The sequence below is a fragment of the Amblyomma mixtum genome, chromosome 6 (genome assembly GCF_055824585.1).
Source record: "Amblyomma mixtum isolate Tamu chromosome 6, ASM5582458v1, whole genome shotgun sequence".
NCBI classification, from domain to species: domain Eukaryota; kingdom Metazoa; phylum Arthropoda; class Arachnida; order Ixodida; family Ixodidae; genus Amblyomma; species Amblyomma mixtum.
The window spans coordinates 97,225,800-97,242,841 of record NC_143017.1 but is presented as its reverse complement, the minus strand read 5'-3'; the positions used below and the strand labels follow the sequence as shown (position 1 = coordinate 97,242,841).

Genomic DNA, 17,042 nt, shown 5'->3' with positions numbered 1-17,042 from the left:
CATGTTGGAGGATGACAGAAGCTCGTCCCGCCTCTGATGTCTGGATTTAGGCGTACCCTGCGTTAGCTTCCTTACTGCTGTGCTGGCTCGAAAATCTTATTTACTGTCACTTGAGCCTGTAAACATGACTGAATGGTCAGTCGACCTGTTTCTGCTGCCCAAGTTTCTAAGTGACTTCGCAGACACTTACTACGCGTCCAAACCACTTTCCGAAAGCCACCGAGTACGGAGCTACAAGTTTTTCACGGAGTCCTACGTCAGTTTGCCGACGCTGAACACCAAAAAATGTACGAAGCAAGTGTAATTTCCGTTTACGGCTATAAATGTGCGCATTTCGGCCTAGTTTGAATCAGTTTTTATTTGGTTCGATACTTTTTGCGGACGGGCGTGCTGCTTGAATTGCTGTTGTTGTGGTTGCGTTTTCTGTGTTGTGTAGGCGCCGAAAGCAAACGATAGTAAACTTCACGCTCATGTTGGTAGTGTCGAAAAAAGTGGCCTCTCAACATGTGACGCTTTTCATTTTCCTTGAAAAGTTCATACAGCATTTGTTTGTTTGCCCTAGTGCTCTAGAGCCCCTAGTTTGCCCTAGTGCCCTAGACCGAGAGAGAAAACATTTTATTATTATTACCGGGCACATAGACCCCTGGGTCGCCGCACGACCCCACTACACAAGTGCTTACCATTCTTGGACTATCGCGCCGCTAAAAACACGTAGCCCGTGAATGCAGCAGTGTATATGGTTTTACCACGACGAGCAAGCAGTTGTGCAGTGATATTTTTGGAGGATTCTACACGCGTTATGCATTCCCGCTACTAGTTGGAACTATAGTACCGCTTGAGCGGCTGCCCTTACGGTCCTTTCTTTTTTTTTTTTTACACAACACACGGTTTCGTGGAAACCGGCCGGTTCAGTGAAATCGCTACACGCATACAAGCCGTAGCTCCACAAAATAGGCACCTTTCCCTGGTCAACAGAAACGATTGACTTACTTGCAGAGCGCAAACGTTCTGTGCCACGGGCACTTGACCCTTGCTAGTGTTTCCGTCGAAACAAATATTCGCACTAAAAACTAACGCGTGTAACCGCTGCAGCGGATAACGCTAGGAGCGACGGTTCTCACAAAGCGCGACCCGTACCACTGAACAGCTGATCACGATTACTCTCTTGCGAGGCCGATAATCGCAGCACTTCACGGGAAATCGCAGCAGAAAAACAGCTTTTGTGTGATATTTTCTTCGTGCCTACAAAGCTTATTTCTAATTTCATTTGCTACATGGCGTTAACGAAATGTGTTGCGCGATGTCTCGACATGTAGCGACGGTTCTGCAACATTTGTGCTGCGGACGTCGGGGATCGCAGTCCAAAAATAGAAATGCGCTCAAATCAAGCCCTCTTGCCTTTTCTCCCTGGGCTTCTTTGCGACCCTCCTGCGTACAGCAAGGCAATGAGCAATATGTGAGGGTATTGAAGGCGGTGAAACTCGAGCGCGCACGACGAGCGTGTACCAGTACGTGCTGTGAATCCGGCGGCTATCCTCCAACATGGCGGAACGCGCGCGGCGACCGCTAGATGGCAGTGCATTTCGCATAAGGTCTATAAACTCATTTTCTGTAGTTGCACCAAAGATCACTAATAAAATTCCAAATCTGATCCTAGTTTCTGCGTGAAACAGAACATACCATTATTCTTCAGTTGACTTGTGACAATTTTAACTTGAAAGACCGAAAGTTTGCTCAAATCAATGGGAACCTTATTTTGGCCACCTCATTTTCATGGGATCTATGTGTCAGTTCAATGAAACCAAAGTTCGAATTGAGTTTGATTTGCTGCGATTTACTGCGAGTCCATTGCATTAGCATATGCTCATCAAACCAATAATAATAAAAAAAAGCATTGGTGCATTATAAACTTCTGCTGAGAGATTCGCATTAAATACTCGGTGAAGTTCCTACACTGAGAACTGGCTTTGAGGAAAGGAAAGATGCAGTAACTGCCTCAGTTCTCAGTGGACACTTTAACCCCGCTGTGAGGGAAGGGTGGAAGGCAGCAGTGAAAGAAGGAAGAGAAAAAGAGGCACTGTATTGAGGGCTGTAGATTAATTTCGACCCTCTGGGGTTCTTCGATATGCAATGACATCACACAGCACACAGGCAGCTTCTGCATTTCACTGCCATCGAAACGCAGCTGTGATTGAACACATATCCTTGGGCTCGGCAGCCGAGTACCCTAACCACTGAGGTACCGCAATGGGTAGTGCCTAAATTATATTACAGACTCCGTGCTGATGCTGCAGTTTCAAAAGTTCAACGTGAGCTGTGCAGTGCAGAAAGAAACGCTTTTTGAAACCAAGGCATATCTCTCAAAGGTTCCCAACAGCACCATGAGCAGATGCAGCTTAGATTCAATGAAGCCAGTTGAGCAAGTAAGTGAGCAGATCTGTGCGCTCAAAAGACGTGGCTGTTGGAGTCAGGTGCCCAGCGAGCATCAGACACACACCTGCTTTGCTTGTCGTTTCGAATCTCCGAGGATAGAGTCCTTGCAATATCGGGCAAGCAAAAACCACTAACAGTTCTTTTAACATGCAACAAATCTAATGTCAAGTCAACATCACGTGGGACAAGGACAAGAAATAAATAATACACAAAAAAGACGCCTTCAACAGAAACAATACAAAGGCAGAAAGTAACACAACTTTCGCGCGAAAGACAAAACTTTCAAGCATAAGTACAAGAGCACCAATATGTGCGCCCGGCATTGAAATCACCCCTAAGCTGCCCAAGGTACCACCGAGATGGCGCTTCGCACACAGAGGCACCTCTCTGAACTGCCTCAATTCACAGCATGAGCGAGGACCGGTCTAGTGTTCGTGCATAGGAAAGGTGAGTGGAGGGATGACATTGGAGAAAGAGGGGGCGTGGTGGCCCGAGTGCACAAAGTTGTTGTGAGTTGGTGGCGGTGGTGGAGGCGGCGGCAGGATGTGGTTAAATGAGTTGTGCAGTACGCGACTCGACGGGTAAAAGTGCGTCGACGGTGGTGGTGGGGGTGCCGCACTGGCTCTGCCCTGTTCCACCGAGGAACCGATGTCGGGAAAGATGTTGCTTAGGTTGAAGTTGGGCACGTGCTGTGACGGCGCAACTGCTGCTGCGCAGTTTGTGTAGGGTGCCGCTACTTGGGCAGCTGCGGAAATGCTGGGGCCGGACGCCATGGATGCCACGGATGCGACTGATGATGATGCTGAAGTTGCTGCACTGCTGTGCTGCTCGTTTCTATGCAGCGAACTGTGGTGGTGTGAGAACGGAGTAGGTGCTGTGGATGAGTGGGGTGTTGGTACACCCGGCCCGTTTAGGTTGAGGTTGAAGCTGTTCTGCTGGGACTGAGGCCTGAAGAGCGGGTTGTAAGCGGCGCTACTGATGTTGGCGCCACGGTCAACCTCAACACCACTGTGGCTGGGCTTCGAGTGTGGCGGTTGTGGGATTTGCTGCTGCAGCTGCTGGTGCTGTTGATGTGGCCAAGGTGATGCTGACGATGTTAATGTGGAGGTCGATGAAAGGGAAGAAGCGTGAGGTAGTTTTTGCGAAGGTGCTGGCGGAGGCGGTAATGTGATCAATGCGTGGTTGTGAGATTCGTTTCTGAAGTCTGGGAAGTAAGAGATGCTCGAAACGGAAGTGTGTGAAGAGGTGTTTGAGGGCTTGCTCTTTTTGGATTTTGACTTGGTCTGCTGCTTTTCTGTCTCGGGGCACCCAGCCTCGGAGGTCAGATGGACGCCCTGCTTCTCCCGACGACCACTCTGCTTTTCAACTTCTGCACTTGCAGGGGGCAGTGAGGTGCCACAAATGGTGTTGCCAGTGGCTCCGAATGGACCAGGAATCAGGTTGTTCACAAGATGCGGTGCTTGTGCACAGTGTTGTGAGAGGTTCCCAAAGACTGGAGGGGCAGGTGGTGCTAGAGGACCTGAGCACTGGGGCCCAAACTCTGTCGTCAGGGGCAAGATCGGTGCTGCAGAGGCACCCGGAAACAAGCATCCCTGCTGCTGGGAGGTGGGAACCTGCATTCCGAAATGGTGGGACTGCCTAGGAGATGTGGCCTGCAAGCAGCTAGCTGGCGCTCGACTTGTCATCGGGACTTCAGGCCGTGAACCACAGGTGGCAAAACTGGGGCTTCGGTGGCCCAGGGAGAAGTTGGGGTAAGGGTAGTTCTGGTGCTGAAACATGTTCTGATTTGAGCTTGCCTCCGGTTGTACATGATGGTTGCGAGATGATGGGGACTGTGACATGTGCGGTGCCATGGTGTGCAGTGGTGGAGTGTGCAGTGGTGCCGAAGGGAGCATGGGGAAATCCTCCTTTGCTGTGTGGTAGGAGTGGATGGGGTACCGAGAAGGCGTAGCAGCTGCCAGACTGCGCTGCATATTGTTGTAGCTACTGTGCACAGTGGCAGGTTGAGGAGGCATGGCCGTTGATACGGGCAGTGCCTGCGACCGGTTGTCTGCCACTGACACGCTTGTAGTGGGAAGGTGGCTCTGCTGGGATGTGCTCGTTGGCAGCTGTCGTTGATGCGAGTGTCCAACCGAATGCTGCGTGCTTGTCTGGGGTTGATAGGAAAGCCTGTTTGCAAACCCAGGATGATTGGAGAAGCCAGGCTCCTTGGTACTTCCTTGGAGGTCCTTCTTTGGATTGCTAGCCTGGGATTGAATTAGACTTTCTGCTGAATAGGAGATTTGGGGACGTGATGACTGCTGGCAAGATGACCTCTGAGTAGTGGGCACCTGGGCGCATGAAGGGGGCGTAAGTCGATACGAAGATGGCAAGAAGTTCTGAGCCCCAATCAATGCTTCTGCAGAATAGCATGACAAAGCAGTGTTACTGCTAACCTGCGAGTTACTCTGTGGAGTAGGTGTTCTTGTGCAAGGGGTGTACTGATCAGGTCGAGGAAAAGGAAACGAAGTGGTTGTCATGTATGGGTTTATGGACATGGGAAATTGGGATGACAGACTTTTGCTTGGCGTGGTGCACCGCCCAGAATCACGCACCATTCGACATGGTGAAGGTGGTGGCTTGCCACTGCTGTCTAGCATAGACAGAGATTCAGGGTCCTTAGAGGCAGCAAAGCCTTGCGCTGTACTGAACCCAGGGAGTGAAGTGGTTTGCGTTTGGATTGGCGCAGTTACTGCCGGCGCGGTTGAAAACTGCGGGCCTCTGCTATGCATCGAGAGTGCTGGCTGTGGATTCGAAACAAAACTGTGGCACGATACCTCTGTGTGCAGTTTTGCGGGAGGCACACTGTGAAGCTGTGGAGATCGGGCAGCATGGTGGCAGTCTTGCTTGCTACCAGAGTTCCCTACAGCGTGCAGCTCTTCCGAGTGATTTCTGTGCGTTGAAAAGCTCTGGGAGTCGACATAGGCATATGTGCTCCTGTCTGCCGACTCCTTCTTTTTGTTTAGACTTGATGTGACTGATGCTTGCGTTCCGCTGGCTGGGAGGTGAGGTGTTGGCGGGGTTAAAACAAACTGTGAAAGGCTGCTGGTGCTCTCCACCGTCTTGGCAGTACTGTTTCCTAGTTCGTGTTCCAGCTGATCGCCAGGTGACAAGGACGGGAAAGACAGACCTGGGTTTGAGTTGCTATTGAGTGAACCGTGCCCATCATCTTCAGGAATGCTCAGTATAAGGGGCAGCTCCTGGTCCGACGCCAAACTGTCAGTACTAGACACAAAAGCTTTGCTGTTGTCTTCACTGCTCTTGCTACTGGGTGGTGTAAGTTGGCAGAGTAAAGAAGCAGCACAGTCGGTGATTTTAGTGGAACCTTGAGGTGTGTTGTGGCCACTGTTATTAGCCCCAACTGAAACGTAAGTCTCAGTAAAGGTTGTTGAACTGACGCTCGGAGATATGTCAATATTTTCTTCCATTACTATAGAGTGCAAACTGAGATTAGGAAGTTCATTTCGATCACTATCGGGTACCTGCACGTCATCTGATCCTTCAGTTGCTGACGCCACCTGTCCACCATTTTCGGTTGACACTTGGCTAGTAGACGTTGTCTCTGCGTCCATCTGAGTAGGCCTCTCGTTCTCAAAGACATCTTTCATCTTAGGAGACTCTTCAACACTGCTGCTGTTGGCTCCAGCAGCGTCTGTGCTACAAACCGCTTCTGCGAGCACCGAGGCGCTTGAACACTGGCTTTGTGTGACAGCAACTGAAGTGCTGGGTGGTGAAGCAGCAGCAGTTGTCACGGTTGCTACTTGCCCACTTGTGGTCTCAACAGAGGTTGAAATGGAAACAGCAGGAGCAGAGCCCTGGTCATTCGAGCTTGCTGATGATTGGCCTTTACTTCCAGACTGGGGTGCCTGGTTTACCCCTGCAGCTTCTACACCACCACACGAAAAGATCGACTCTGTTGCTTGCGCAAGGATGTCTGCAGCAAGTGGCGAAACCTCCTTGTTGCTGGTACTGCTCACACCCTCTGTGCCTTGGGCTGAAATGGTGGCCGTCGTAGATGAACAAGTCGCACCATGCGTGACACTCTCCTCATCCGACCGCAGCATGTCTGTGCGTGGCTTCTTGGCTGGCACCTCTGGAGACGGCCTCGTTGTAAGCTTTTTGCCACCTCCTTTACGAGCGCACGTAGGCTTAGCCTGACTAGAATCTGGAGTTTGTGGAGTTGGCTTGGGCCTGATGGAGCAGAGTGGTTGCTTTGATGCTGAGTGGGAACAAAGCGGCTTGGCCTTCGAACTGTCTGGCACAGCAACACACTTTGACGAAGAAGGCGATGAGTGCTGTGGGCAGGTGTGATGCTGCTTTCTGCAGCCTCCGTGCTGAGCCGACGCAGTGGCTGTAGAAGAACCACCTGATGAAGGTGCGGGTGCCAGCGCTTTGCTCTGTGCAACGGCCGAAGCATGCTCCCTGCACATGTAACCTTGCGTACCATCACATGGCAACACCCTCCCGAGAGAGGTGCTGCAGCTGCTCACAGCTGCAGCCACACTGGCTGCCACCTGGCTCCCGAGAGGGTGTGCCGATGGCACCGGAGCGCTGACCACTTGTGGCTGCGTCACCACAGGAATTATCTGTCCCGACGGAAGCAAGAAGGCGGAGGGAACCTGCGGTGCCGGTGCCGTCTGTCCCGCAATCACCGTGGTCCCAGCGCCGAGGGAGAGGAGGGGCTGGTTCATCATCATGCCGGTGCCCGAGAGGAATGTTGCCGCGTTGTGCTGCACGCCGCAGAGCTTGGCCTCCTTCAGCTTGGGGTCGCACTGCATCAGGCCACCCAGAGCTGAGTGGGCAAAGTCGTCGGCGTTTTGCCCCGCTGCCAAGTGCATCTGAGGCAGCATGTCGGGCCCCGCGAAGGAGACCATCGATCCGGGCGCGCGAGCTCCCATGGCATGCCCCTGTGGATTTAGGATGATCGACGTGTTCTGGAAGGTCACCACGTTCTGCAGCACTGGGACTCCCTGGTCGTTGATCACCAGGATCGGCTGTGAGACGACTCCGCCAGCACCTGCCGCAGTGGCCACCCCTGCTGTGGCTGCGGGTGTGACGGCAGTCAGCGGGTGCTGCTGCTGGAATACCGTGACTGCAGAAGGCTGGGCTGTGGACATGACTGGTGCCGATGGGAGAGCCTGAGTCACCAACGTGCACCCAGGTGTTGCGTCACGGGCGCTACTTGCCGGAGGTGGTGGTGCAGCCGGCACGGGCGCTTGCTGCGGCACTTTTGGAGCCACAGGCTCGGCAGGCTTTGACTGTGCTGTGGCGCCAGTGCTGTGGTGCTGGCACGGCTGGAGAACCGTCTTCACCTCGGTACAGGCAAGTAAGGCACGTTGCTTGTCGGGAAGGTGCTTCAGGGAGTACTTTTTAGGTTTGTGGTCCCATATCTCTTCGGGACCGCTTGTCAGGGGGATGCCCGCGGTGGTGAGCAGCCTCGCATAGTTAGCGTTCAGTTCTTCCAACTCCTTTATCTGCTTGCGCAGGCTGGCAAACACAGTTGCTGTTGAAAATAAGAGAAGAAAACGCCCACAATGTATATATTGAATTCACTGTGTCGTAACAACAAGCGATACTCCTGTCACATGGGAAGCTTCAATGTCCACTGAAACTACTGTCATTGAGCTCAAGGGGGTCAACTGGTGCTGCACGGCGATTTTCAACAAACCATGAACACTACAGGAATCGCCTCAATGGAGGCTCACAGATGGCCACTGGAATCTCAAGGGCTCTTTAGAACAGCCTTGCAATCACCATACGTTGAAAACATAAGACAAAAACTCAAAACAAATAATCAAATAATAACTGTTTCAAAAATAAAATTTCAAACTATGTTAACTTATTCACCAACTAATTTTGGATCACTACGCATCTGACTATTGATTGTGATAGTCATGTGACTGTGCATGGGAAAAGTGTGTAGAAGGAAGGCGACTGAGCAATAAATGTGGCTGCTCACGTCCTTTTCATGGTCTCGTCCTTCTCATGAAACTATGCAACCATGAAAATTCCTGCTGGTGTATTTTAACAGGTCTTACTTCAGTAGGTGGCTCGTGCTTCATTGCTTCATTTTTAATAAATCGATGGACAAATTTTCTTAGCATCCCCTTTCAATCGAGGCAGTAGCAAGTGCCATCTTGCATAGTAAATGTAAGTGCTTGTTTTCATCCATACTTTTTCAGGTATGCTTAGCCTTATTTGATTCCTTGCTATTCTAAGCTTTTTTCTTACTCTGTTCTAAGATGCGTTACTTTGATTTCTGTAATGGTCCGTGTAATTTTTTCATTCTGCTTTTATGCCACCAATACTCTAGACTTCTTTTGCTCGTCTCTGCTGGTGATGTGTTAATTTTGCTTTCACTATCTCTGTAACCCAAAACTTCAGGAAGGCTAACTATATACTGCCCTCGACATCTGGAGGTACAGCTTTATGGTCTGTTAGAATATTTCATACCCTGCTTCTGCAACTTACATATCGTCTTCCTGCTCATGTTGCTGTGCCTAGAGCCATCTTTGTGGATCACTTGCTCACTTTTCAATGGTCATTGAAATTCACTGCGTGGCAGTGACACATCTGGACGAACCCGAAAATGTTTACGGTCAATGACAGCATGGGCTTCGAGATTGTCCATGTGACAGGCGTATAGAATTCGCAGCACTCTAGTTTACCCCCTCAAGTTGTATGTTTTGAACCCGCAACGCTAATGTTTCCACTCTGTTACCACCAGGACAGGCAACAGGTCAATATTTGTCAATTACTTTTTTATTCTTTGAAATCATTGGTTCTTTTCTACACAGTGGAGTTTAGAGTCTCTAGTACCTGAATGTTCACTACCGTGCATGCACGTTAAGACAACTTTTTACAACAAACATGCCTCCAGTTTCCCATACTCTAGAAGCATTCCTGGCATCACCCGTGACATTAAAAAAACCACGATGGGAGGGTTTTTATTGTGATCAAAGCAATCTGCTTGGTTTGACATGCTCTTTGGCTAAGCTAACAGCACAGGCCAGTGATTGAGCTCACATCAAAACTCACACCATGTTTGTTATGTCATGCTGGCAGATCACTCGAGTGTTCATAATGTTGCAAGAGCATTTTCTCAACTCCTGCAGTTTATACTAATAACATCAGAGCCTTGGAAAATGGCCCAATAGCCTAACAGTGTCGTATTTATACAGTTGCCGACCGATTTTTCAGACTCGGCGGGACCCGAAAAATGGTCCGAATAATCGAACAGCCCGAAAAATCCGTGAACTTAAAAAAAAAAACTTTTCTGCGAAAAACTGGCTTCCAAAATCGCGAAAATCGTTGCTCCCCCTGGTCCGCCTACAAGCGATAATATTAGTCTCTCTCTGAGTCACAGCCCTGCTTTCTTCATGTCCGCACCCTATCACATGATGATAGCAGACAGTGCGACGCGGCCGCAGTCATGCCGTGAATGAATGCACTCGCTGCATGAAGCAAGAACAGTCAGATTGCATGGGGCAATGACGCTGACGAAGACCGAGAGGTAACCCACCGGAAGACACGAGCGGAAGCGAGCGCCTCCGAATGCAGTCCCCCCTCCCCACCTCTACCGCGGTTGCTGCCCTGCACCGCGGGGTGCGTTGTCCAAGCCGCGGCGGACACTGCAGCTGTCCCGCTCTGCCGTTTTCAATGCGATCATGCACCCTTTGTATGCCATCTCGATGGCAATGGAAAGCATCTCATTATCTCGAGTGGCAATTATGGAGAACAAATAGCCAAGCCTATCCTAGCCAGTCTGATTGCACTCGCCGAGCAGATTCAGTTTAAATCCAAGATGGCGCCTTTCACGGTGGCGGCAAACGGGTTGGTAGTGATAGCGATGGCCGCACGCGTCTATATATCAGGCCAAAATAAAGAACAACACAACATTGTTGGCGTCTATTTTAGTCCGAAAATTCGAACTTTTACACCCCATAAAGTCCGAAATATCGGTAGTGAAAATGCACACGTTCCTATGAGGTGCGCGAAGGTTCCTCAGCGAAGTCCGAAATACCGCGCTAGTGCGAAATATTGGAGTCGGAAAAATCGGTCGGCTACCGTATTATTACACACCATACAGCCAGAACAGGCATTACTTTGGCACCCCCTTTAGAAATGATGGAAAAAATAGATAAGCTCCAAAATCACAGGCTTCCAAACAAGGTGCTCCAACCGGGTAAATTCCCCTTGCAAATAAAGCACTGCTAGGTGCAATTTAGGCTTTGCTATTAGGTGCCAGGAAGAATGACTGAAGTGGTAGCTTGCCTTCCACATTGGTGACCTTGTCCCTCACCAGCTTCTCGTTCAAGTCCTTCAAGTATGTTATGTAATCCGAAGCACGCTCAAGGATCCCATTCTTGCTCTGCAATAAAAACAAAGGAGTGCAGTGAGCACCAGCATCCTGTAAATGCTTGCTAGCAGGTACTAACGTGGGCCCGACATCAATCTTCAGAACTATAGCTCAGACCTGCTTCAAGAGAAGTGCACAACATTTTAGCGCCTTCAACTGTTGTGATCCAGTCTAATAAGGATTACAACAGTGATATCATAAAATTTTTATTTTTTTTTCAGGCACAGACTTTTGGAAGCCATAGTAGAAGACAATATTTTTTCAGCTATTTCTTTGCAATAACCTCGGAGCAAGAATACATTAGAGCAAAGGGTCAACAGTGTGTAAACTGTAAAAAAAAAAAAAAGCACATGAGCAACTCAGCAGTGCTGGAGGACCATCTTTTGCAACTGTCTAACTTGCATCAAGTATCACATGCGCCAGTACCCAGCAAGGTAATTGGTTGTAACAGAATTCCTTCTACAGAGTTTCATTCCTGAGAACAAGGATGAGCCTGCGATCTCGCATGCTGCAGGTCAAGTCAGCCAGCAAACCATGGGCTACGTCATGTGTAGCCATAGGCTACAATTTTGTCCATTCAAGAGCGCATGTGAACACACAAATGTGTTATAATGCGAATGAAAAGCCACCATAACGACAGTTCTGAAACGCCTGACAGTTCATTCCAGTTGACCTGACAGTTCATGCCAGTTGATTTCGAATGCTTCAAACTTGTGACATATCCACAGCCTCTCAGCTATGCTTGGTGATGTCAATGCTTGCAAGCAAATAAAACGAATAAATTATGACTGTGGACTGTAAATTGGACTTTGGACTGTCCACCTAGATCTGATGCCGACGCTTTCATGCTGATTATCAAAGAACATTCTTTTGGTTTAGGTTGGTTTGTGGGGTTTAACGTCCCAAAGCGACTCAAAACATTCTTTTGCACATTTCCCGGAAGTGCACCTTTTTGAATTTGCATGCAATATAAAGTGTGCTTGACTGAAGCGGAGCAGGATGGATCACAAAATGCAAAAGACGCTCCCTAATTCCACCCGCATGTGCTAGGTCTCAGAGCAGCTACAATCTGTCGCAGGTTCTCAGGCCATTGTGTTGACAAGAGAAGTGTATGCAGGGCTGTGCGGTGTCAAAGTGATTGCTACTATCATCATCAGATGATGAAAAGGTATTTTGCCATTGCTTCACAGGGTGTGCAAACAAGTTAACATACATTAAGATAAGACGCAACTGCTCTTGCCCTAGATTCAAGGCTGTTGGTCGACAAACTTCTGCGACGCCACATACCAACTAGCCCAACCTTATACCTCACTAGTGCAATTACAGGCGAGTCACTCACCCCAATCACTACCAAAGACAGTGAATACGACACATAACGACAGCAGGAACAAGAATACAAGAGCCCGAAGTAAAAACAGTTCAACATTCCAATGGCACAACATATGCAGTTTAACGCACCAAAGCTGCTCACATGCTACAAGAGATGCCGTAGTGGACGGCTACGAAATAATTTCGACCACCTGGTGATCTTTACCGTCCACTAACATAGCACAACACATATGCGTCTCTTGCATTTAGTCTCAGCATGCATTCACAGAGTGACAGTCACATTCCCCACATTAAGTGGTCCATGTTATGTGCTTCATGTTACATGCCCCACGTTATGTACCCCACATTATGTGCCCTGAAACATTTGCAACAATCTTATTATAAATGCTGTTTGCAAAAAATACCAAAACACATTGGCCTGACATCAGTATTTAGGTTACCTGCAATTGTGTGAATTATAACACAGAAGCATGGTTTTAAAGGGGCGGAGACACCAAAATTTTTGTAGCGAGCTTTCGCTTTGGAATTATGCATAGGACAACAGTGCACATGGATCCCCAAGGTGACAGCTCAAGCCAGTGCAGCCCTGGAATGAGGACCCCACCCACAAGCCTCAAGAAACATTCCTCTCATTTCAATCATGAAAGTTTACTTACCTACCTATCAACCCAAGGTGAATTCGCTAGTGCTCAATAAATAATTTGTAACTGTTTTTTATCCTGTAGTTTCAGTTTCAGCAGGCAAACAAAGGTTACGAGGTCACAAGTTATGAGATTATGTGATGCATACAAAAGCTGCAACATAATTGCTGTTTTGTTGTTTTAAATTCCCTCCAGCTCTTAGGCTAAACTGCTCCAGAAGCCAGAATGACAGCGAGTGAACAAAGAGCAATTATATTGCAGTTATTGTGCATCTCGCATGACATCATACTTACTCAATGCACCACAACCACCGTTCGGCTGCTGAAACGGAAACTGAAACTGGATGGCACAGGAAATTCAATTATATATTATTTAATGAGTGAAGCCAAATTTCACGCGGTGATTCATGTTTACTAATGTCTTATGCATCACCGAAAGCAGAAATTACTAAGAAAAATTTGGTGTCGTTACCCCTTAAAGGAGCAGAGAAAACAATTTTCTTTAAAGAGCATTTTTGCTCTGTAATGTTGCGTTCGACATTAGTAAACATGGATCAATGCGTAGCATTTGTTAAAGCTCAATAAATAATCTGTCACTGAAATTTTCTTCCCTCTGTAGTTTCGGTTTCAGCTGCCAGACACAGGTGAGTATAAAATCACGTGAGGCATACAGAACATGCAGTATAATTACTGCTTTGGCATTTTAATTTATTCAAACTCTTAAGCTAAAGAGCCCCAGAAGCTGGAATGGCAGCAAGTGAACAAAGAGCTATAATATTTTGCAGTTTCTTTATGCCTCACATGATCTGGCACCCACTTGTGACGTCGCAACTGTCTTTCGATTGCTAAACCAGAAACCGAAACTGCAGGGAAGAATTAATTTATGGATTTATGGGAGTTGAATGTCCCAAAGCGACTCAGGCTATGAGGGACGCCGTAGTGAAGGGCTCCGGAAACTTCGACCATCCGAGGTTCTTTAACGTGCACTGACATCGCACAGTACATGGGCCTCTAGCATTTCGCCTCCATCGAAATGCGGCCACTGTGGCCGGGATCGAACCCGCGTCTTCCAGGTCAGCGGCCAAGCGCCATAACCACTGAGCCACCGCAGCGGCAGAATTGGTTAAATTACAGGTTAGGCACTGAATTAAATTAGAGGTTAGGCATTGAGCATAGGCAAATTTGAGCTATGGTGGTCACACATCATTCAAACCCAAAAAAGAAGAAAAAAAAGCCACGAAAAATTTGATGTCTCCAAGCTACGAAAATTTTGATGCCTCCATCCTCTAACGACAATGCGCAGAAGACAGGGTGGCCAACGCACTGGCTCTTTCCACACCTGCTTCCTGGGATCCTTGTCGGGCAGCAGCTCCCCGAGGCGCAGGATGCCGATGTTGATCTTGTCTTTCCTCCTCCTTTCCACCTCATTGTGGATCTCCTTGCGCTTGTGGCTGCTGCGGCCGCCCACTTCCCCATTGCAGATGCTGTGCACGTGCACGAGACCAGTTTAGCCGCAAAAAGGTGGATCGAAAAACACCCGAGACCTAACAACAATCTGTGTGTCCAGAAGAGCGGCACAGAAATTTGCGAGGTCATTCATTTTGCTGCTTAGAAACAACAAAGGTTCACCTTTACCTCAGAAGCTAGTTTGGCATCTCATATTTAAGATTCTAATGTTTCATTCTGGCAATGACAAGAACAAGAAAGCGTGATTACTTTTGAACACGCCAGTAGGCTAGTGCTGAAAATAACTGAAAAATTAAGTGAGACTTGAAAAAAAAAGAAGCAATGAACTAGTATGCCAAAAACTGATAGTTTTTGCAGAAAAGAAAAACACAACAATACGGTCTGCGGCGAAAATGCTAGCCAAGCATAAAACATGTAAGACACCGGTCCCTGTATTGTGCTCACTGAAGAAAGTCTATCGTAATGCACTGGAAAGATGAATATCTATACTTCGACGATTGAATTACTGGGCAAATTGGTTTCCCTACAGCGAGAAACTGGCTAAAGAATATCAGAAGTAATGTAAAAGGATATTCCTGCTAACATACTTTTTCGAGCATCCTAGCCCTCCTAGCTGAATTTGTGTGCCACTTTGTTATTACAGTACGATTTTTAAACAGTGGCACTGAAAAGCAAGCAAAACCAATAATAGCTACAGCTCGACACGCAAGAAGAAATAGCTAAGAAAATTCAAATAAACCACGCACGTAACAACATTGAGCTGTGGTTGACGGAGCAAAAGATTAGACATTTAAAGCAGGTAGTGGTTTTCATAGGAAATTCTTGCACCCAAGTGCTGCCACACAGCCACACAGACAATAAAAGCATAAGCACAGTGCCTGGAACAAAGCAGTTGCATTAAGATCTCTCCTGTGGCACACCACTCAAGTGCTCTATACTCTGTTTCATACATAGCAGTCAATGCTGCCAAGGCAAGTGCCTCTGTTTGCGCAGGCTAAGTCCACGCCCAAAATCAAACTCAACACAGGCATATTTCGGTGCGACAAACTTTAAAGGTTTGGTTTGGTTTATGGGGTTTAACGTCCTAAATCAAACTCAACACAGGCATATTTCGGTGCGACAAACTTTAAAGGTTTGGTTTGGTTTATGGTGTTTAACGTCCTAAATCAAACTCAACACAGGCATATTTCGGTGCGACAAACTTTAAAGGTTTCGTTTGGCTTACGGGGTTTAACGTCCTAAAGCCAATCAGGCTATGAGAGACGCTGTAGTGAAGGGCTCCGGAAATTTCGACCACCTGGAGTTCTTTAACGTGCACTGACATCGCACAGTACACGGGTCTCTAGAATTTCTCCTGCATTGAAATTCGGCCTCCGCGACCGGGATCGAACCCATGTCTTTCAGGTCAGCAGCCGAGCACCATAACCACTGATCCACCGGGGCGGGGACAAACTTTAAAGGGGCTCTGATATACCTTCTCACTCAATAACTACACTCTCTCATCATATACGCCTGAGCCAAATAATACACTTCTACACACAGCATAGCCCACAATCATGTGCAGAAGATTTCGTCCTATGGCTCATCAGGACTTCGAGCAGTGAGAATCACATGTGGCGGTATGATACACGGCTGGTATGATGAATCACTCTTACTCAATCTGTGCCTAAAAGGTAGTTCACATTCAATTAAACTATAGTCGGAGGGCCCAAACACCAAGTGCCTCAATCTTCAACCTTGATTTTCAATGCTACCACTTCATTTTATACCACTCTTTGTTTTTATACACTCACAGAAGTTTTGAGAAGAATGAAGAATACTTGGCAGAGTGATGTGGTTTCGTGAACGCATTACTCTCACAGCCTCTGCAGCGGCGTAGCCTGCTATGTATGAAACTGAGCATAGACATGCCTGCCCTCCTTTGTACTTACTACCACATAGTGGGCCTGCAGTTTTTATGAACTGATTCAAACGATGATTACAGGGTGATGATGCGAGTGACATTCATATATGACGATGCAGCAACATACATGCTGCTGCTATTCTTTCCCAGCTATAAATAGATGGCTGCTGAAAAATATGGCTAGCATGTTTTCTTGACCACATTTCTAGTGAGCTGTAGTAAGTATGCTGAGGTCTACGCTACACAACGTTCGTATTCCGGAAACGATTAACAGGTATCAATTCTGTGTAAGTGGAAGGTTGAGAGAAAGGTACGCTTTCCATGTTCATCACAAGAGAGAGCAAACCCAAGAACCACACACATGCACATGCGCACGCGAAAATTATTGGCAATGAGAGGTAATAGCGATTCTGGCACGCTGAAAACGGCAAAATAGGAGGTGTTTACCAGGCATCTTCGTCGCTGCTATACTGCTCTGACATAGCAGAAACAGAGGTATGCAGGCCACAAGAGAGCCAGTGGTGGGCGAACGTTCTGCACAACAAACAAGTGAAGGAATGTAATCAATGCTGTCGTGAATTGTTGCCGCTGCGGTCTGCAGGCCAGACTTCAAAACGGCATGTCAACGAGGGAACATATGGACTGCGGAACTTCTTCCGAGCACGCTGACGAACTAGGAAGACCAAGTTAAAGCAAGTTCAATCGCAACAGCTGTCTGTTTACAGACGCTGGTTTTCTATCGACTGAAGCAGGAGCTTCAAAATAGGTGGCCGAAATAATAAACAGCGCTAACGCGACGCTCGCGCGCAATCTTACTGGAGCGACTAAAGCATCTAGCCCCGTTCTGGATTTTGCGCCGAAAGACACGTAGT

At 47.9% G+C, this 17,042-nt stretch overlaps 1 protein-coding gene across 2 annotated transcripts in view; it reads right to left on the bottom strand.

Annotated features, from left to right (window-relative positions):
- Positions 1-17,042, bottom strand: part of LOC149339781 (uncharacterized) — a 42,992-nt gene that overhangs the window by 2,573 nt on the left and 23,377 nt on the right. For both annotated transcript variants that reach the window (XM_089548437.1, XM_089548436.1), the window contains 4 exons: positions 16,618-16,704; positions 14,140-14,284; positions 10,747-10,843; positions 1,603-7,975 (listed from right to left, as the gene is read on the bottom strand). In XM_089548437.1, the coding sequence (XP_089404563.1) occupies positions 2,859-7,975; positions 10,747-10,843; positions 14,140-14,284; positions 16,618-16,652 (5,394 nt within the window). In that variant the 5' untranslated portion in view covers positions 16,653-16,704 and the 3' untranslated portion in view covers positions 1,603-2,858. The remainder of the gene's footprint in view (positions 1-1,602; positions 7,976-10,746; positions 10,844-14,139; positions 14,285-16,617; positions 16,705-17,042) is intronic.